The sequence below is a fragment of the Pieris brassicae genome, chromosome 8, assembly GCF_905147105.1.
Source record: "Pieris brassicae chromosome 8, ilPieBrab1.1, whole genome shotgun sequence".
In the NCBI taxonomy this organism is placed as follows: Eukaryota; Metazoa; Arthropoda; class Insecta; order Lepidoptera; family Pieridae; genus Pieris; species Pieris brassicae.
In genome coordinates, this window is record NC_059672.1 from 12,671,405 (window position 1) to 12,694,152 (window position 22,748).

At 32.6% G+C, this 22,748-nt stretch overlaps 2 protein-coding genes across 4 annotated transcripts; both read right to left on the minus strand.

The window, feature by feature from the left end:
* Nucleotides 1-5,259: 5,259 nt before the first annotated feature.
* On the minus strand, nucleotides 5,260-16,136 carry LOC123713255. 2 transcript variants are annotated; one of them, XM_045666843.1, is made up of 12 exons: nucleotides 15,812-16,136; nucleotides 15,288-15,424; nucleotides 15,069-15,159; nucleotides 14,439-14,596; nucleotides 13,655-13,949; nucleotides 13,034-13,197; nucleotides 12,331-12,498; nucleotides 11,436-11,659; nucleotides 10,131-10,177; nucleotides 9,510-9,600; nucleotides 8,057-8,209; nucleotides 5,260-7,125 (listed from the first exon to the last, which is right to left on the minus strand). In XM_045666843.1, exons 1-12 carry the CDS (start codon nucleotides 15,844-15,846, stop codon nucleotides 7,084-7,086), a joined length of 1,605 nt encoding a protein of 534 aa, XP_045522799.1. In that variant the 5' UTR covers nucleotides 15,847-16,136; the 3' UTR covers nucleotides 5,260-7,083. The 2 variants fall into 2 exon arrangements, with proteins under 2 accessions (XP_045522799.1, XP_045522800.1); XM_045666844.1 differs by lacking the exon at nucleotides 15,812-16,136 and adding an exon at nucleotides 15,706-15,725.
* A 978-nt stretch (nucleotides 16,137-17,114) lies between these two features.
* Nucleotides 17,115-22,559, minus strand: LOC123713498 (U1 small nuclear ribonucleoprotein 70 kDa). Of its 2 annotated transcripts, none has more exons than XM_045667192.1 (12): nucleotides 22,377-22,559; nucleotides 21,803-21,868; nucleotides 20,832-20,922; nucleotides 20,078-20,252; nucleotides 19,867-19,957; nucleotides 19,608-19,696; nucleotides 19,379-19,501; nucleotides 19,234-19,302; nucleotides 18,929-19,017; nucleotides 18,593-18,726; nucleotides 18,188-18,332; nucleotides 17,115-17,937 (listed from the first exon to the last, which is right to left on the minus strand). In XM_045667192.1, exons 1-12 carry the CDS (start codon nucleotides 22,443-22,445, stop codon nucleotides 17,786-17,788), a joined length of 1,293 nt encoding a protein of 430 aa, XP_045523148.1. In that variant the 5' UTR covers nucleotides 22,446-22,559; the 3' UTR covers nucleotides 17,115-17,785. The 2 variants fall into 2 exon arrangements, with proteins under 2 accessions (XP_045523148.1, XP_045523149.1); XM_045667193.1 differs by having other exon boundaries at nucleotides 21,803-21,881; nucleotides 22,377-22,488.
* Nucleotides 22,560-22,748: the final 189 nt, after the last annotated feature.

The window sequence follows — 22,748 nt, forward strand, 5'->3', positions numbered from 1 at the left end:
TTTTAATTAAACGATTTAAATGACATGAGAGTGAATGTGAATTAATGAATCACGTTTAATTCACCTATTATTAAAAAAAAACAAAATACAATAAAAACGGATGAATAGGATATGGCTAAGAGGCGTTAATGTAGAAGACATTTAAGAGCTAAGTAATCATATAGAGTCGGGGAGCTTAGACCCCGTAGTTTAGCTTTATGAGGTAGATGAGAAAGGAAATTCCAAAATGCAACAGGCACGAACTTCACCTGATGTTAAGTGATACCGCCCCGCCACCCATGGACCCCATTGCAATACATTACCTAGAAAGAAAGCCAAGTGAGCCTAATGTATATTTGAATTCATTCAAAGTAGTTCTGGGGTTGAAGAGGATGGAGTAGAGATTTTAGTTCAAATTTATTAGACATTGTTTACAAACTTGAACTAGGTAACGTGAGACCTAGTTCCGAGGTGTTACCGACATTGGCGAGTTCTAAATGTAACCTGAGGATCTGGACAGTGAGGACGTATCATCTTACATGAACTTCATGGCTAAGCTAGGGTGTATAGGTACATACTAAGTTATTTTTGTACTGGCGTTGCGATTGCAAGAAGATGAGGAGATAAAGATTTATCGTAAAATCTTGGGTAGAAACTGCTTTATAGGTTCCCAAAATATTTAAGCAAATGAGGTCTTACGATATTCATGCTTTGATGACAAATTCATGAATTTTTAACTGGTTACTGACTGTCATAACAAGCCAATTTTTAACATCAGGAAATGCTGTTACGCTTATCCCTACGCCATTGCTCATGCAGGATTATGTAGGACTCTAATTCAATTACTTTACCCACTAAAACCGGACGGATTTATTCAGCTCGCCAATGGGCGGAGATTTTTTATAAATATATCAGAGGGCAAACGGGTAGGACAAGACAAGGACAGTCACAGATTTGCAAGTGCCTTGCCGGCCTTTTCAGAATTGGTACACTGTTTTCTTGTAACAGCTGAGCCGATGCCTATCCCCGCCAAATGGAACACACCAAGACTCCTCACGCACGAATCTTAAAAAAATTGCTTTAACATTTATTAACAATTATACATATTTAAGAGTATCAAATTTGTCACCAGACCTTGAGCAAATAAAGTCCCATTTTAGGATATTTCGACACTATTTGGGGATATTTCGACACTCCCCTGTTGCCTAGCTTCTCGGCCAAATATCTACCTGATCGCATGTGTACTAACGCATAGGCTACTATTTAGGGGTCCTTTGTATTAAACATACAGTAATATATTTGCATTTGGTCATATCAGTTTTATTTATCATGAGAAATACATGACTATTGGCCTTTTCATTGTCTACATATGTTTTATTGGTTTTGTTTTGTTCCATTATTTATGTCTAAGAAATTTATATCTTATGTTCAGACAGTGGTTGCTTGGAAGATATTACTCGAAAGCGATAAGGCCGCCAGCCTTCATTTTATTATTTCAATTGTATATCTCGCAAGGAAGGATATATAAATAAATATTGTGTAACTGAAGATTAGCAATGGTTCAAACACATTAATGTGTACATAAGTTTTAAGGTGATTTGTCTGCGAGGTCCTTCCGGCCAAAATATTTTAATATGTGTACCATTTTTTGTAGTGGTCCATGCTAATCTCATTAGACGAGAAAAAATATAGATACGCTTGCAAAACGCTGTAATACGAGTAGGTATACCGACCGAATTTTTATTAACTATAACTAAAACTACATATGGATGTAATCTGAAATAAATAAGTTATTAAAAAAACGAACGCCTGTATATTTGTACATAGAATACGGCCATTGCTGACAGTTGACGTTTATTTCTTTTTTCTTGTTTGATCGTCCTATACCATACCGTAACATAAGGTATGTGAAATGATTTAAAGGAGAATTATATTCTCAATTGAATAGGAAGTATAACAGTTTTCGCCATACTTTATGAATGTTAAACAAAAAACTATTTTAAAAAGGTCATTGTTTTTAATTAAGAAATCGAAACGAAAAAAATTTGTTTTTTAATCTTAGCAACTAATCATACCTCATACGATTATTCCATATGCAGGTTTATAAAAGCAATACCGGTATATTGTATTTAATGAGTATTGTGCTGATGTGCGGATACCACGTCGCTATGTGTTATCGGTTAGTGAACAAGTTCATATATCAAGGTCCCGGGTTCAGTGGTAGTGCTTTAACCTATGTGAAAATGTATGAGATTCATATTCGTAAATTTAAGAAAACTTTTTTAAAATCTCGATTACGATCTGTAAAAAATATCGGATATGTTAATAGTATCGCTTTATTAACTCTCTTCTTTCTACCACAATATGCAACCTCTTTAGTAATAAAATGTGCAGACTCATAAATGTTGCTATTGTAGATAAATCGTATAATACAATGAACATCAATGTCAAATATGTGTTCTATTTGGAATTTATATTTTACAACATTTTTAAATATTTGTGATTGTGTTAATAGAATTAAGATGCTATGCGTCTAAAATGCTATGTAATAATAATTATTTGCATATAATTACTATAAAATTAGTTTCCCGCGCTTGTCATTGTTAGTAAAACAATGAGAATTTTTTTCCTTGTGATTAGCTTACACCGGTAGTCACTAAAAATAATTTAATTATGTATTTTTTGTAATGGAAACAATCAATGTCAAGGTGCTAAAATACAACCGATATAAAATTATTAGCTTCTTCTACGAATAACAATACCATTATTAATCGGGAATTAACGTCATTTTTATAAATAATATTTTTTTAGTGATTAATATAGCTTAGGTTCCTTCTTTTACCTGATATTAGAAAAAAGGAAGAAATTTTAGTACGTAGAAGAAATTGTAGATCTTTGGCGTCACTCAATCTTAAATATAACTAACGTAAAACTAAACGTATGTCAGCATATAGAAAAAAACATATAACTTATGAATCCATTTTGAACCTGTATTATAGATTATATTGGTATGCAATGAATTTCTATCATTGGGGAGCCGTCTTCAAAATGGATTCATTATTAAATTAAATTAGCAACAAAACGCTACTAACTATTGTTTTTGTATTCAATTTCTCACACAAAAAATAATTCTGGCAAGAACTTAAATAATATTTTAATTTATATTTATGATAAATTTATAATTGCAACTCGTATTAAGAACATTAATATGTTTTAGATATAATTAATTTTTTACCATGAAGACTAATAAGAGGCACTTATTAATTTGTTTTTTGCTTTCAACTAAAAACTATATTCAAAACGCTAAATTGCGTGTTCAATACCAGCGTTACTTAGGACGTGTAATTTATATCGAAAAGACACGACTTTTACGCTTGATTGCTTGCAATTTTACATTTCCTTCAGGAAATACTAACCTTTCTTGAAATCCTTGCGATTTTAGTAATTCCTTACGTACGTTTCTAATATTCTCATATCTCCTAACTCCTCCTTTCTTGGCGATTCCTTTAAGGTCTCTGCAGTTAGGCTATGGAATTCACTTCCCGTCCCTATTCGCTTAGCTCCTTCTCCATCGTCCTTTAAATTTCTTCTATACAAACATTACCTGTCCACATAGTATCCCTAACTTTGTTACTAACTACTAACTGACGTGAGACTTATCTTAAATTAACGTGATTTATGTGTCTTTTTACTTTCTATTTTTAATGTATCATCTTTTTAGTTTAGTTTGTTTTTTTTTGTTCCTGTTTAGTTTGTCTTAATATACACTACTTGCCTATCTTATGTAATTTAATACATTTTTTCTTTAGTCACAGTGGTTGCCTGGAAGAGATCGCTTGAAAGCGATAAGGCCGCCAGTTGCCCTTCTTTTGATTTAATTATGTTCAATTTTTTAATATTGTAGTGTAACGAAGTGTTAATAAATAAGTAAAATAAAATAAATAAATTTTTATGTAGAAGCATAAGAGACTATAAGCTTTATATGTGTAGTGTAAAGGAAATAAAAGTAACCTAGACTTACAACAACTATTACAAAGTAAAATAACAAAATTTTCAGGTCATTAATTCCAGTGTTCCTGTCAATCAGTGCTGCCCTTGCAGCGCCGCAAGATTTCCCAGGCAGCGCAACTGTTGCGATTGTACCGCCCTCACCTAATACAACAAATCTTATAAACTCGAATATTACATTAATTGAGGGGAAAGAAATTCCCCCGCTTGAAGATCCCGTTAACCGAGATGTAACAGGAGTCAACCTGAAGGAAAGCGTTGATTTTACAACAGAGATTGACCATTTAGAAACAACCACAGATTTAATTGAACTTACGCCGCAACAAACATCCACAGTTGTACCCATAACAACAGTAAAAATAATTCCACGAAAACCATCTTTTATCAAACCAAAGCCCAAATTCGTATCGAAACTGAGCTATTTTAACAAAGCCAGTGTGTTTGACGGAATTGCGACGACGAATTTAGTGGAAAGGACGGGGAAAAGAAAGTTTAAAAGTCATTGTCGATGCGAGAAAATTTGGAACTGCCCAAAACTCCAAATAACGGTCCCGCGGTGTCCAAATGAATATTTTCTGTGTTGCTTTTAGATTATTGCCTAATTAACGTTTTGTAAATATAAAAGTAAAGTATAGTAGTAAGTAAATCTCCATTACAGACAACATGGACACAGATGTACAATCGAAATCGAAATTTGGATTTTAGACAAACTTTTGTTTATTTAATTTATTTTGCAACGACGTAAGCGTTCGCATTTACCTTGCAATATAGCTTGTGTACTTATAAGTTACAGTTATGTAAACATTACATAAAATCTATTGTAAAAATATTCCCACCGTGATTCGATCTAAGTTTATATAACTATTGGAAGTCATCGAACTGTAGATAATTATTGTAAGGTCTTGAATAAATTATCTAAATGTTAATGAACTTGTTTTATTTGGCTGTATTAAAAATACCATATATATAACAGCAAGAGGCCAATGACTATGCTTATTCTATCACCATTATATATATATTAATATCAAATATGAAAAAAAACTATTCCATAAGGACCGACTTAAGATGACAAAATAAACATATAGTTCCAATAATATGAAGTTGTTCCTTGTAGAGGGAGATCCGCTACATCATCACCAAGTAGCGATGATATGTGGGCGCCAATTTACTAGGTCTAGGTTATGAGTAAAATAAAACTAATAAAATAAAGATCACTTTTATTTAATTTATATAAAATAGACATACATTTTAAACATTTGAAAACCTACTATCTTAATTTTTAATGAACATTTGGCATCACATACAAAACATTTTAAACTTAATTAAATAATATAGATATGGATTACACAAACATAACGAAATATAATATTAAATTACATAAAATTATTAACTGATTCCCGCTTGATAACACAACATACATGCACATACTTTTATAAAAATATACTTAATTCAAGGATATGCAGATTATCGAGTTGTGGCATTAGGAAGAACCGAACCTCTTAGGAAGTGGGTAGACCCTTGTTATACGTCAAATGAAAAATGGCGCGCTGTCATTGTTATTTGTCAAACGGCTCGAGTCGCGTCACTAGACATGCTGTTGACACTCACCAAATAAACGCCCATTACGTCTTTCGGCTTATCATCTTACGCCTATCCTTTATTATATAAACACCTCGTGAGGTCATTAATTCCATATTGAGACATTTAGGTATAACTATTTTGTTAGATACAAAGCTTAAGTTTGGCACTTAACAATCTACATAAAAAAATCTTATAGTACGTTATACTTTTTATATATTTACACTTAAATAATATAAACTGTTGAAGATCACTACTAAAATGAATGTAATCATGTAAAAGGTTGAATGATTAAGCAAGAAGTTTTGAAGCACCCCTAATTGCCTTTAAACCTTCAGAGGAGGGGCTGAAAATGTAAAGAGAGACGCAACGATTGGCGATTCGTTCAAATGGCCAATACCTATCGACACACTGACTTATGATGTTGTTACTTTCTTCTGGCCAATTACAAGCGAACGTTGCTTCTTTTGCTTCACACTCTCACCACCAGGAGATTTTCCTGTACACTCTGTGATCTCAGTGTGTGTGTGGACAGAGATAATTGCATTTTGGTAATCTATAGTTAATTCAGACACAGAAGGCATTGCTTTGCATCCTGTACCTAACCATTTCGACATTTCTCATAATTGGACGATGAGTCTTGTTACACCACATATAGAAGCAAAGACAGTCTTGCAAAATATTCAGCTTATTGTCAAACGATTGAGCTGTTTTATTTAGTTGCTATTCATGAAAATTGATGGAAAACTACCCACGAAAACGACAAATTTATTATATTAGAAATATATCACAAATAGAAACATATTTGTCTAATAGGAAAAATACAAAAAGCCAACGATAGTAGTATATTTTAAGCTCAGTTTCCTTTGCGAAAGTTGAAAAAAAATCTAAAATACAATTAAATACATTTATTATTATATTTTATAAAAGAAGAGGGTATGAAATCCTTTCTAGTATATAAAAAAATAATAGAAATTTATATTTATTAATTATCTATGGCTAAAACTATAATCCATTTAATGTGATGTCATTATATCACGAACACGTAAACAATCCAATACACACCATCAGTTCAACAAATGAAAATCTTTAACTAAGAGAGCTTTAAAATTTCCGCAATTCGTCATAATTATGGCACCTTCTTTTGACATATGGCAGACCTGCAGCCCTTTTTGTAAACTTATAATATATAATAAATTTTAGTATTTATTTGAAGAGAGCTAAAGTTCATAAATGGGCGTTACCCTGTTTCGCATGTCTTGCAAGCCAACCTTTTAAATTTATATTTTAAATCACTGTGTGCTTGAAGCTAACTTAGCAATCATAAATTTGAATAAAAATCTTAATCTAAATTAATTCTTACTAATAAACAATCTTTCCACACATTAGAAACAGAAGTTCAAATGTAAAACACTATTTTTCTACAAGATGATTTACAGGCAAAAATATCTTTGTGAACATTGATCTCACGTATGAAAAATAGGAAATTTTATTTGTGAACTATATTGGCATATTTATTTAATCCGCAAAAAGTAAATTCGATTTACGTCCGCAGCGTTCCTGAAAATAGTACACGGAGTCAAGCAATATTAACGATGCAAATGAACTGTAGGAGGAGATTTGAAGGGAAATGGGAATGTCGTTATCGGTCAAACGGACGCAATGACATGTCAATGTCAACGCGTATTTGACAAAAGATGACGTTGACCAAACACGATCGACCGTTAGTGTTTTGCGTCTTTCTTTTTAAATGCATTGTCTCCGACCACCTCCTGGTCCTCCCTAAGCGTTTGATGTGATGTACATCCTGCTTAGATTGCTAATTCACGGTTTTGTCTTTCGTTTTACATTCGCATTTCCTCGCCTCTCGTTTTGTTCATGTTAACATTATAGAATAAATTACGTTAGAAGGACTTTTGTTGGAATTTGTTGCATTTATTATACCATTTCATTACGCTGTATCTATGAAATATGATTGCTAAAACACGCGGCACGTTTTTGGTGCCTACAATACCCATCATCCAATAAAAAAAAAATCAATGGCGCTACAACCTTTTTAGGTCTGGGCCTCAAATTTCTGTATCTGTTTCATGATCATTTGTTAATCTAATAGGCAAGTAGGTGATCAGCCTTCTGTGCCTGACGCACGCCGTCGACTTTTTGCCTAAGAGGCTAGTCAGTTTCCATACGATGTTTTCCTTCACCATCCATCCATTGGTGCACAGCCGGGGATCGAACTTACGACCTCAGGGATGAAAGTCGCACGTTGAAGCCACTAGGCCTGGTCATCCTCCAATACAACACCCATCTATTTTGTGGTTATCTTATATTTTACACTAACGTCGAGATCCTTTAAACCATCGATAAAAATTTCAAAACTAAAACTAAATATATAGATATAGCATTTAACAACTTATATCGTTAGTTAAAAGTTTGCTAACATATGGTCTCATCTAATTATATAAAAACTAATAGCATACTAGTAACTCACCTGGTGCTCACTGATGAGGTATACAGGCAGTGATTTCGCGCAGAACTCGCAAGGAATCACTGCTCCATGTGGAGGAGAGACGGGGCTAACGGCCGGAGAAGGCCCTTTACCTTTACGAACGTCTAAACGGGCCAGGTCCGGACGACACCCGGTCTGAAGGGGTAGAGAGAATGTAGTAGATATTTTTAGGTCTAAGAACTTCCGTACTTTTAAAGAAAACACATTTTACTGGATTGAAGCTATGTATTATTATAAACTTATAATTATTTTACATAATTCTAAATTTTTCCCGACGTTTCACGTGCTTTATAATTTAGAGCGTGCGTGGTCACGTTTACGTAAATTATAAGTTTATAATAATACATAGCTTCAATCCGGTTAAAAAGTGTTTTATTTAAATATGTAAAATCTATGTTAACAAAAGACAAACTTCCGTACTTCTCACGACCACACAGAAAAATCCATTGGTTGACAGAGACTTCGAGAGCTCGACGTAAGGGTTGTGATAGTTAAATGAACTAACACTTATATTTCGGTCAGGCAGGATAATATGTAACTAGTATGGAAGTAACGACATTTCTTAAAAATCAATATCAGTAATAATACTAATTTGGCCTGACTCTGAGGTTCCAAAAACAGACACAGCGCACGCTTTTAACAACTTTTACTCATACATTCACGCAAAAGGTCTTATACAACTTTTGCTTAATTAGATGAAACACTTTTTAATCGTTTAAACATGCACTTTATACGGAATAATTGTACCCACAACACAGGGGCCCTTGCGTTACATCAATTTTGCCGCAACCATATTTCTGTCATGAATAAAGTTATATTACTGAAATATATATATATGTTAGGGAATGCTCGGATTATCAGGAAATATTTTAATTGATTCAATTGACCGATGATTATTATTGTTACTTTGGTGAATTATTGAGATTCCTTCTATTACTTTTAAGAATCTAAATTTGATTTGATTCGATTTATTTGTTATTTTTTAATAATCAAATAATTACTGGACGAATAAAAGGACGAATATTGTTACGACTAATCATAACGGAGCAAATGCCTCGAGTGGAGTCAAGGCGCCATCTTGACTATTGACAGTGCATTCAGGGAACGTAGAGTAGTTCTAATCGAGTACTCAGTGGAGCATTGTGGTGGTAAGACGTTATTCCAAGAATATGATTTGTGGCTGAGAAGATTGTGATTAAAAGTGAGATCGGTGCCTTGAACCCGTTGCTCGTTATAATTTAAGCTTAAAGTGTTATTTGTAATGATAAAAGGAATCTATCCAAATTAAATACTGTACGATAATTATTCGTGTCTTTTGTGCTCGTACTTTATCCATATGACGCCCACTAAACCCGCTAAAAAAGATGTCCATAACGATAGAGTGGCGACATCTCTTCAACATATATATATATATTATACAATGCTATAATATTACCTGATGCTGCACTAGAATATCAGCAGCCACTGGTGCTCCACAAAATTCGCAAGGCAACTTCACTTCATCGTCTGGAGAGGGCGTATTGCGGCTGAAATTGGACATATAAATTTTTTTTCCACAAGCGTCAAGACTTATTGGATTTTAGTTTGATTTTTTTTTTTATATGAATAACTATTCATAGTGAAACTAAAATGAATAAATTATATTTATATTTTTATGATTTTACCATAAAACTCGATTTTCGAGTGAAAGGTTTTGCAAAATATACATTATATACCTCACAAATTGATATATCTTTTTTTAAAATGACAATCATAATACAAATAGCGAAAGTTTCGTATTTTCCAACTCGACCAAGAGCACGGCTGTTCTGTTCACTGCGTTAGTTATTTTCTGTACCCTCGCCTTATTCAATTATTTATTTATTTAAGTACACAATATCACAAAGGCACAAAAAGACTTATTAAAAAGATTATAATTGTTTCAACTAATGTAACCATAACAGTGTACAATCTAGGATTAAAAAGAGTTCCTTATTACTATTAGACTTCTTAGATTTAGATTTTTAATAATATTAATTGTTATATCAGTCAAGAACATATTTATTGCAATACTCACTTCTGATTCAAATCCACATTAATATTTGCATTATAAGGCGCCGTTACCTGGAAATATAATGTACTATAAATGTCAACGAATTATAGACGTCATCAACAAGCCCTTATATAAAAAAAACATTGTAGGCGAAATGTTAAATAACATCAACAGTAAATCAAATCGACAAATTATAGAAATACGACAAGTTTGAGATATTTTTCAGTTTTTGTAGTTCAGTATGCGTTTAATCCAATTTGCGTTTCTGGATTGCTATAACTGCAACTGAACACAGAATCAACCTGTATTATGGGGGGCTTGTAGGCAATGCAAGTGTGCGGAATTTTAGGCATGATTAAAATACTTTAGGAATTTTGATTAATTGTGAAATGAAATGTTCGAATTGGCGCGGGATTTAGTACAAACTTCCTTCCAACCTGTATTCTTTCTGTTTAAATTATTCATTATAAAAGCCTTTTATATAATGACACGAGACAGTTGTATATAATAGCTATTTTCTATTTTCTAGAAACCCTCTTCTAGAACATTTTTTGCCTAATGGTGCTCCCACATAGAAAATGTTTGTAAACATTTTCTAACATAAAAACATTTACTAAAAAATGTTGTCAATTGTTACATTTTGTTATGAACTGTTACATGTTATAAGTGCTCCTATACTAATGGATAATGTTGACTAATGTTTACTAACATTTTATAACATTTAAATCTGGTATTGGCTAGCTTAGTCTAAACCATCCTGCCCCCTTCCCTTTAAAACATGACGGTTAATAACTTTTTTCGTCCTTTTTAGGCCCTACATTTGCGAACTGGTTCTAAATTTAAAATTTATTTCTTTTTAGATGGCCACTTAAAAAAATTAAACAAAGGTAAAAACATGTCTCCCTCGAATGTTATATTTTAAAACGCATTGTCTATATACGTCTGTGACTATTTCATCCTTACATTACGTTTATGTCTATGACAGTTAATTCATACTTAAGTTTTGATATATTAAGAAAAAATAACAATAAAATTCTCTCGACTCGTCTGAAATCACGCGCTGTAACTTTTATGCAAATACTACCGAACCCGACAGACGTCTTGTAACATGGCTTAATTTCAAAATTTCAAACATAAAACATCATCTAATTTTAAATCTTATCCATTCTAACACACAAAAAAAATCATCGGTCCAACCGTTGTGGTTGAGTTTACAAACACACGCACAGAAGCTATATAAAAAATATAGATCTAACAAAACCCCACAGGTAAGTACAGGCGTAAATATATTTTTTCAACACACACACACACACGGAAAAATGGTCTTACCTCATTCAAACCCCGCCTAAGTTCCCTAAGAGATGACTTGATCTGACTAAACCGGTCCTCCCTATCCCTTGACGGCTCATTCATATGCAAGTAATTGAATCTCTCTATAAACTCCTCTTCGGTCATAGGCTTCAGGTTTTTTAATTTTATCTTCTGTCTTTCTGAATTTCCTTTTTGTAAGGGCAAATTGCGACGTCTCTCTGTTTCCAGGTTGTTACGCGATTCTGCATTTCAAATGTTATTTTAATGCTTAATTTGTTCAAAATTTACTTGAATATTCGACTTTTAAATTTTTTATCGGCAAGAGATCAGTCCATAATAAAATTGATATACAGTGTAAATTCCATGTAACGACGAACTGGCTAATGGGTCGAAATCAATTGGCTTTAGTTGGTTCAGCTTGTCTTCCATACAACAACACAATCTACATAGCATTACAGCCACTCTTAATAACGACAACAATTAAGCTTTTTTATCTTAGCCCGCAATAAACTCGACTGACGGCATCATGCATACATACGAACTTGCTAAGAAATTCATTTTTTTGTTGTTTACAAATTGGGATTATGACGAATAAGGAGTCATGGATTATCTATACGTTTCTCTCTATTAAGTGTCGTTATATAGAATTTACACTGTAGTTTTAAAGCAGTCGATAACAGTGATAAGAACCACTCAATATACACAATACGTACACTATAGGTACGTAGCTTAACACCTACGTAAGCGACGATTACAGTCTGAAAACATCCTATTGATATCTTTCATGATAATTCTTTGTTTATAGATAAAATAGACTTCATTGTTCTCTAAATAATGTATATACTAAAGTGACAAAGTTACGGTTATTAACTAATTTTTTTGAACAATTTAAAAATACTTTCAACACACTTACCACTAGGTCCCGCCCCCAGCAAATTTCCTATGGGAACATCCCTGCTCATCCAGACGCGTCCATTCAACTTGTCCTTATAGCTCTGGTCTTCCACTTGTCTGTTCTGAAGAGCGTCCATTTTTCTCAATTTCTCCAGTTTTTCTAACGGATTAAGTATTGGAGGCAATCCTGAAGTAACATGATTTAAAACTAGAATAATGATTGCATTGGTAAAAGTTTTATTGTGTAATAGCAGAATATAATGGAATTTTATAGTGTTACGTCTGACAGGGGCGCTAAAATAGTAAGTAAAGATAGTTACTGGTTCGTAGTTCTTCAAATCATATACATATAGTCTCCATAGTATATTTGATATATATACATATATTGTATTGTATTTTCAATAGAATAGTAGACAAACGGACAAAGGGCTGATGTTGTCTATGCTGCCCATGGACACTGACAATGCCAAAATTATTGTAAGTGCCTTTGTTTACTACCGTCCTACTTAAATATTTAAATTATCACCATACTTTTGTTTCCTTAATTTCGAATACATCATCAAATCTTGATCGACATAACAGACGTTATAATCTTAGTTCACCAATTTATAAAATATGCATGTTTAATTCTCAAGCAACGAATTGACTCATCGTCATCTAAACTGTACGTAGGCTTATAGTTCAAGGCTTTTTATTGAACATAGTGATCCTTGTTCACTCACCGCGGGCAAGATTCTGCTCGCTTCTCTCTCTGCGTTCTCTTTCCTCTTCTTGTTGTCTTTGTAGAGCGCGTGTTTGGGCCAGGTCACGCCTTGGGTCTGGATTTGGCGCAGCTGCGGGAGGTTTTGGGGCAGGACGCTTCTTTATCGCACCCCGAGATGCAGTCCTTGAAGAAAACATTTCTCTAAAGGCTTCGCGTCGCATTACTATCCGTATTTTCCCATGTGCATCTACTAACTAACGTTATTCTTTATAGACTCATTAACCTTGATGAACTTTATGATTGTTTACTAATAAAACATCATCCTGGTTTCTTTAACACATGTGATTACATTTTTTATAGTTCCCTACTTACTAAAAGGTTTATGCAATATTATTTAATTGTTTTATGAATTGGTTAATTGTTTTAATTGAGAATCAATTAAAAAATCAAATAAGGAATTTTTGTAGCAACGCTGTTGTTTCAGTCAGAGATCTAAATCAATGATGTATACTATATTTTTCTGACACTAGAATAAATTAATTATTTCCGCTAGGAGATAATATACAGATTCCCAATATTTAAAACTCTTTGCTGCTTTTATGTGTCAAGAACTAAATATAAAATTTCAATCTGAACTTACATATTCTTAACTTTATTTGTAGCCATAGTTGCTGTATTAATCTGTGGCTGATCATTAGTTCTCTTTGGTTTTGGGACTGCTCCGTTGGTAGAACTAGACGGCCTCGGTTCTATATTCTCCTTAAAAGTATTGACCGGCACATTAGCAACACTTGGCTTTGAAGTACTTGGTTGTATATCACGTAGTTCTGGCATACGATTCAACTCATTGCTGGTGTTTTGTTTTTTTATTCCGTTTGTTTGTGGCCAGTCGTTTATAACCTTTTTTGGTTTGTCTCGTCTAAATGGTACTGGATCTAGAAAAAAATAGTTATTGTTTTAAATAAAAATATTATTACCAGAAAAACAACATCCGCACGCTTTAATCGGGTAAATTTAGATTTTAATTTTGATGTAAATAACTTGTTACACACGCACATAACTTTGCCAGATTTTACGTGAGTGGTTAATGCTATTGTAGTTGAGAAGGTTACATGGAGGAGTATTCGCGTATTAATAGCTATAATAACTTTGAGACTAACTTGAATGCTGGAGTTTTGACAATTTCCCAATTTGAAAAAAAAAAATTTTATAAATAAATAATAAATTATATTATTTCAAGTTTTGCATAGAAACGAAAAATAGTTTTTTTTTTAAATTTTAATAAATACGTTAAGTCGACAATCAGAAATGGTTTTTATGGGCCGATTGATCAAAAAGGTATCCCTTAACAGTAATAGACTTAAAAATAACCCTATATATGGTAGGTATGTTAACTTTTTTTAATTTTATATCCATCTACGTACCATCATCCAATCGTATAAATCCATGGTTGGATTCAGTGTGCAATCGGCGGTACCTCAACATAACCCATTCACCACATTCCTCACATTGTTCCGTGCGTGCACCGCAGTAACGCTCATGCGCGGGCATCTCACCGCGACGGACTTCCAAGTTACAGTATCTTTAATAAAAAAAACGTAATTATACATTTAAAAACACACGCCGTCGACTTTTGTTTATTAAACGTTTTGGTTTACTCAGTATTTTATATGTTATACCGTATGTATATTATTTGTGGACTTATAAATTAGGGAGCAGTATCGGTCCAGTTGCTTGAGGATGAGGCTCTCATCCCTGATCATACTTTCAAACCCAAGTTAGACCAAGGGTCTTGGCAGCGCCACTGGTTTGTTTAACCAATCCATCAATTGGAAACACAGGGGAAAAACTCCATTGAAGCAAAGACTGGGAACACACAACCTCAAGGTTCAGAGTCATGCGCCTAGCCACTGCTGCTATTTGGTTCCTATGCATATTACACAGTATGAGCATGAATATCAGAGTGGGTATTCTGTTTTAAGACATTCATAGAGCCTAGCACTAAGTTAGACAGTTGCAGTTGTTGTTAATTTGAGTAAAATTTAGACTAATACCTGCATGTCTGCATTGTGTGCGCACAGGAGTCTCTGATGTGATCCTCCAAATCTGTTCCACAGACACTATCTCCACACTGCTTACAAGGCACTATACCCAAAAAAAAAACAAGTTTGTCTTTGTTTTAAACAATAATTAAATCCTATGCTGAAAAGGTTTTCTAACAAAAAATTGAGGAATAAAATATAAATTATATTTCAAACTTAAAAGTGCCTTACATAGTTTATGCATCTTCTCATGATGTTCTTGCAGCTCACAATGAGGAAATGGTTCCTTGCAGACAGGGCACATGCCAATATTCCTTGCACAGTGTACAGTATGAATTGTGAAGTTCACTGCTGGTATATCCCGTTTGCTTATACAAAAATATTTTAGATTATTTCTTAATAGCTCCCATATTGAGGAGAAGATTACAGATGAACTGGTATTGTTAAGAGGAAACTAAAGAAAAATTTATCAATAAAAGACAAAATATACTAAGAAGTAATTAAGTAGAAGTATTTTTCGTACAAGATATTTATTTACTGCAAATTAAAGCAAAGGAAATAGTATCTGTATCTTCAAATACAACATTAAAAACCAAAATTTATTAGATGAATTTATTCAGCCTAAATGTAAACAACCGGATAAACGCACCACACATGTACATTTTGCTCCAAATATCCAAAAATAAACTAACAACGTATCATTACAAAAATAGATTTTATATTGACACAACAACTACATTTGTGACTCAACTCACCAGTTTCCGCACGTCTTCATTTCTCTTACATCCATTTTTCCAAGATTTCATAAGAAAATTACAAGCTATATTGCTAGAATTACCTAATTGTCTTCAAATTACAATGTTTGAAAATTATGACAAGTGTTCTAACAAACATTGCATTGAACAATGTTGAGAGTCAAGAAGTATTTGACTGTAAAGAAGCTTATGTAAGTTGGAAAACTACAAGTGATTAAGAATTTGTTGGTACTTTACAATTTTATACATTTTTTAAAACTTCACGGGTAATCACATTCTGTAGATATTGTTTTGATTTAATATTAAAAAGTACTCTGTGAAACAGCTGTTTATGTGAAATATACGCTATAGTTTCGGCTTAAATGTCAAAATACCAGAGTCAACCTAAATTAAGTAAACAAAATATTGAACGTTCTATACGTTGACGTTTTATTTATTAATAGATAATAGTAAAGGTTTAAAATAAAACAAAATCTATCCATATGTTGGCTGTATGGACTAAAGTTCTTTGCCTTTCCCATTAGGGATAAATTAATATCAATCTATCCATATGACATAATCTTTTGAAATGAAACACATTTCATCTAACGATCTCGCAGAATATATTTTGTATTAGTCTGTGCCGCTTATTCAATTACAAACTACATTATATATAATAAAATGGGCTTTACAATTTCACCACAGTGAGAATGCCCCTTGAACCATGCGTGGAATAATATAAATGAATGCTTAAATGTGTACCAATTATGACTAGTATCATAGTTTAGTTTATACTACAAAGATTTGCTTTTCATTATCTATTGTTATTTAAAAAAAAGATAAATCAATGGCGCTACAACCTTTTTAGGTCTAGGCCTCAGGTTTCTGTATCTGTTTCATGATCAGTTAATCTAATAGGCAAGGTGATGAACGTGCGGGGCATTAAAAAAAAAGGTGGTCAACTTTCTGTGCCTTACACACGCCGTCGACTGTTTGGGTCTGAGGCATGTCGGTTTCCTCACGATGTTTTCCTTCACCGTTCGAGCGAATGTTAAATGCGCACACAGAAAGAAAGTCCATTGGTGCACAGACAGGGCTCGAACCTACGACCTCAGGGATGAGTCGCACGCTAAAGCTAGTGGCTAACACCGCTCAACTTATAATTATTATCGTACATAAGAATCTAATTTTTGACGGGTATAATCAAAGTTGCTTTTTGCGATAAATTGAACTACTGTGCCAGATCTAATAACCCGAGTCTGCAAGATAAAACTTGCGAGGCGATTGTTTTTCTACAGATTTAAAACTAATTGAAAAGACAAAGTGGTAAATTATAACTTTATTGAAACAAAAAAGAAAATAATTGTAAAGATTACATATTATGAAATATTACACTAACTTATACTTAAATCAAAGGTAACATTGCAGTTACTTCTTTTTACATAACTTAAGCTATATCACACATACAATCTCTTTACATGTAAAGATACAAAGCTTTAAATTTTTAATGTATTAAAACCATAAGGTTTATAAAGAGCATTCTCACTCGAGCCCTTATTAAAAAATCTTATGTAAAGAAGTCTCAATGTTTGACTCTGTCTTAAAGTAGATTAAGACATAAAATATTTTCTGTACATCTCAGGAAACCCCGCAAACACAATTGATAGTTTCGGTGACTTTTTACAGTGAGCTCATAGAAATACAACATGGGTCAGATGTCAAGAAAAAATTTACAAATGGACAAAATGTAATAATGAACAGAATAACAAAATAAAATTACGAAGCATAAAACATTAATTGACCGTTAAATCTAATAAGAGACAAAAATTCTTTATGTTTCATAATTATTGAAAATTTATCATTAATACAAATTGTTATCAGGTATGTACATAAAAATACTATTGTAGTTCTAGTATAGATGAAACTACTACCAGTGACTTAAGAATAAGATTTTATAGATTAATGCGATAGAGATTTGACTTGAATTTACACTTGTCAATACTGTCCACGTTGAAAACCTAAACCCACTCCTCTCATAGTGTGTGTAGTTGCTCGAGCCACTTCATATTGTGCCTGCATAGCTTGGAACAATTCTTCTTGCTTTTTGTTAGGGTCTGCATCATCGGGAACTTCGCCTTTGGCTGCACCTGTTACAGTAAACAAAGCATTACATACTTAGTATTTTAATTTAGGTGTTTTTGTCAACACTGTTTTAAATAGTTATTTAATGTAATTATTTTCAAACTTTTACTTGATCAATATACGCCATTTCACTAGAATGTCACTTTAATTTGACACAAGTTTGTAGAAATAAAAATACAGTGATTGCTGATTGCATCCTAGAAAGCTTTTATATAGGTAAAACTTAAAATAATTTAAAATCTACAGTACACTTACTAGGATCCTTAATTCCCATAAGCCGCATAAACTTGGAGACTTGTTTTCCATCGTTGTCCTGCGAGAATCGCGCCCCACTCCATTTAGCAGCTTCTTCTTCTGCAGACTTTGTCTTGTTTGACCAGAGAAGTTTACGTTTTTGTACCTGAGACCCATTACAAAATATGTATAGAGTATTTGTAAATATTTCTGCATCATTATTATTTTCTTTAGTCACTAGCAAATAGATGGTGGATGGCATTCCCAAACAATAATTACTCATATTATCAACTAGGAAACAATGTATCAATATTAAAAATTCAGACTAATGAGATGACAAACCGTTTGAGCTATTAATTAGCATCCACTTATTATTGATATAAAACATTTCAAATGCTTTCATTTCATAATTAAATTAGTCTTTACCTGATCCAATATCTTGCTGGCAGGATTAGAGCCAGGATTGCAATAGCCTGGAAGACCTGAAGGATGATCACCAGCAGCAGCGCGTAACTGCTGCGCCGTTGTCATAGAACCATCTGGTGTTTTGATTTGTAATCCTGCAACATACATATGATTATGAAATTACACAAATTTAAAATTGATTATTTCAAAAAAAAATTTATTGATTATAAAAAAAATCACAGGATATCACACATTAAAAAAAATTCCTACTATATATATTTTAAGTTATATTTAAAGAAACTTAGTTATAAATTTACAACTTCAACCATATTTTACTTCACTTTAAAAATAATTTACCCATTTTTTCCATAACCTCGAGCTTCTTATTGACTTTGTATGAAGACGGTCTGTAGTCACCAGATGAGGGTGATCTTCGTTCATTTGACCTAAAAAAAAGTAACAAAGTTACTGATAAAAATATTTTAAATTGACTCTTGACAAAATTACTAAGTTTGCCAAAACTAACAGCAGGATATGCCAAAATAGAAGCAGCTCTGTCACTCAGGTTTTTTAAATATAATGCTGAGCTCGATTTTAACAGCAAATAGCCTGACAAACAGTCTTAAACTTCTGTAATAGGGTAGTATCGAAACAATTCTTACGTGTGTGGGGGAGGATAGGCGTGACCACGTGATCGAGACCTCTCGCTGCCTCTGTCGCGTCCCGATGACCTGTTGATCACATAACAATATTAACTGGACTAAATTATTAAAAATAGTATGGTCCTTAGTATATGAATATACATACCGTCTATCTTCCGAACGTCGGTTGTGTCTGCCATCATAATCGCGTTCTCGTTCGCGGTCACGGTCAGAGTCACGGTCGCGTCCATGATCACGCTCATGATCACGTTCCCGACGATCTACAAACCTGAAAAATTCAAAACCAACTTGAACTTGTAAATTGCGATATTAAAACAAAAATATTTGTCAATTCTATCAAGTAAAACTGCTGCAAAATTATAGATATGAATTACCTGGGAGATACAGCGTCACGAGCGTCTTGTGATTTTATCCTGGGCGGCCCGTCACTTCCAAATGGTTTAAGATCCATTAATGCTGGCATCTAAAATTAAGTTACTAATAAAATACAAGGTAGTTATATATATGAGTTTATATAATATATTTAAATGGTAGCAATTTAGCTTCTTTTAGATTTACAATCGCAATGTAACATGTATCATAATATTTAATTCTTTCATTTTCATTATTTTTATAATAATTATATTTGGATACCTTGCTATCAATAGGCGGGTGTCTATCGTCTGGTCTGTCGCCAAGTAATCCTCGACGTGGTGCATCACGTGGCCTTTCAATACGATCCGATCTGTAATAAGCATCCTGTTATAAAGGAATGAGCTTGATTTTCTTAATAGTTTCTTAGTAGTCAAACGGCACGAACTATTAAATCGCATTATTTAGTACTGTAGGACCAATTGGTATTCACCTGTATTTATCGTCTCTGCGTGGCGAGCGACGATCTCTTTCAGAGCGTTCACGGTCCCTCCGCGGTGATTCGCGGCGCTTGTCTTTCCGTTCGCGATCACGGTCACGGTCGCGATGACGGTCACGCTCACGATCTTTGCCATATTCCCGTGGGCGTTCTGCGTCTCGACTGTCAGCTAGTGATAATAACATGTCAATTACGTTTTCATTTAAAAAAAGTTATAAATGTAAAACGATAAACCTTTGAGAGGCACATTCACATTATTTATTATCCCGAGAGATAAACAAGAACAGTAAGTCCTTCAAAGAATGCATAAAATATATTATAAATAGAGCAAGAGTAAGGTTTGTATGCAAGCTTTGGCTAATAATATGGTTTATACTACTATAATAATAATAAATCATTTATTTGCCAAGATAGTGGTTAGATATTTTTCTTTACCGAATATCATAATATAACAATGGATAATTTTAAGGATTTAATGAACAATGTCAGTTGTGAGCAGTCATGAGCAGTCATGAGCAGACTTATTCTGGATGAATAAATCATATCATAATAATAATCATAGTAATTGTACAACAATAGTAACTAGTATAATAATTAGTATAAATAGTAAATTTTAAATGGTTATATAGTTAAATGAAATGCCTTTTCTGTCATTTTCATATAAAATGTATAATGAAGTAACCAACAATGTTAAGACATATTGTTATGTCAATGAAAATAATAACTATGAATAAAGAAATTTACTCACTAGAGCTTGACTGGTCCTCTCCAGATGTCTGTCGTAATACCCGTGACTCAGCCTGCGGCAATTCTGGCTCAGACTCTTCTCCTTGGGAATCCTACGACAAACATCATCAGTCATTTTCTATTTTAATATCCTGCAATTTTGATTCAGACATGAGAGTTTTTATTATATGTACATTACCTATATTATCTACTTTACCTATTTTGTTTAATTAAGTTTCTAAAATATCATGGTTACAGAATTCATAAATGATATGTAATTGTAGACCCAGATAAAAGAAGCCTTTACAATAGTATTAATAAGGACAAGAGCAATAATAATGTATAATACATATAAAAATATTACCTTTCCACCAAGTTATTATAAAAAAACATGGATTACACATGTCTTTCTTAACTCTACGTACTTACATGGTAAAGTCACTAGGGGGAAAGCCGGAAGGAGACATCTTGACGCCACGCAGATCGTTTTTGACTTTTGTTTTGGTCAATTTACAAATGGGTAACATATAAAATAATAAAAGTGTTAATATCATCGATGAAAAGAATTTAATTTTTTTTTGATGATAAATTAACATATATTTGAATATCTAGTGTTTCACGCTAGCCACTTTGGTATAATGAGAGTAAATTATTTTTGTGTCATAACTAATATATATGTGGATAAAACACATTCCTAGTGTATACCAATACTAATCTAATATAGCTTTTAAAAGCTGATAATGTATTAACTACTACAAACTTTAGTTTAAATTACTAACACTAATTTGGTAAACCATTATTTTTTAGAAAACTTTCAAAGACCATAATATATATATATATATATATAAAGTTTTATATTCCCTAGAGTTTAAAAAGTGCTCAATGAGCCTATATTATTAATGAAGTAGCAATATTGACCCACAATGTGCAAACTACATAGGAACTAGGTTTTAATATTATCATGGTTAACTAGGTTATTAAAAATATACCAACCTCACTTAGATCCATGTTGACTTGATCATAGTTAGTGTCATCTTCTCTTCTACGATGGCTCCCCACCTATAATATTAGTCTATTGTCAAGCAGAGAAATAAATTAATATCAAATTCTTGAAAATCACATCACAAGAATTTTTTTAAAAGATTTGAAAATACTTCAAATATGATATTTTCTTGAAAATAAATTTATTAACATGGGCCCCATGTGGCAGATGATGATTGTTAAAAGACTTCCATATCAAAACAATATATATTTATAAATGTAACAATGAAATCAATAAACATTTAAATTAGTAATGAGAGTTAAAAATAAAAACTATACACAATAATTGAATTTTCTGTTTTAAATACAGTATAATATGTATATATTATAGTTAAAAGTGTGTACAATACCGATTTGAACTAATATAATTTCACCAAGCAGTTTTTATTTTTTATAACTCTCAGATATGACAAACTTCTAAAATTCAACATGTGTTTTGATCATAGTTAAAGAGTCATAGGAGGAACTAATATTGAAACATATTGCTCAATAATATCTTGAAAAATTATGCATCAAGGACACTTACCGATGCTTGATGTCCATAGCGCTCAGTTTCAATATCATCATCGCTTCCGTAACCGACTAGTGAATCCATTTCAATAATTGTTTATTGTGATAACTATATGATCAACTAAATCACCAACGAAATAAAAATAGTTTAAACCCTTTAAAATGTATTAAAACAATATGGCGATTGTCGATCGCGGTTCAAATATCATAGAATTGTATATAGTCTATGGTTCTAACTTCGACAATCATCAATATTACTACAATATTAAAGACAAATTAATTTTAGAAGTTACATGTTTTCTTTTTAACATTCATATATAAAACTATCTTTATATTTTAAAATATTCAAACGAATTATTTATACTAATACGATTTATGATTACAATTC

Bases quoted from the DNA above. Each gene is read 5' to 3' on its own strand.
- LOC123713255 (XM_045666843.1), bottom strand. From the start codon at position 15,846: ATGGATGTAAGAGAAATGAAGACGTGCGGAAACTG. The intron at 15,425-15,811 runs GTGAGTTGAGTC...TTTTTGTATAAG, and splicing joins ATGAAGACGTGCGGAAACTG to CAAACGGGATATACCAGCAG. The intron at 10,178-11,435 runs GTAAGACCATTT...TTATATTTCCAG, and splicing joins TTAGGCGGGGTTTGAATGAG to GTAACGGCGCCTTATAATGC.
- LOC123713498 (XM_045667192.1), bottom strand. From the start codon at position 22,445: ATGGATTCACTAGTCGGTTACGGAAGCGATGATGATATTGAAACTGAG. The intron at 19,958-20,077 runs GTGAATACCAAT...TGCTTATTACAG, and splicing joins CGCAGAGACGATAAATACAG to ATCGGATCGTATTGAAAGGC. The intron at 18,727-18,928 runs GTAAATTATTTT...TGTATGTTGCAG, and splicing joins CGAGGTTATGGAAAAAATGG to GATTACAAATCAAAACACCA.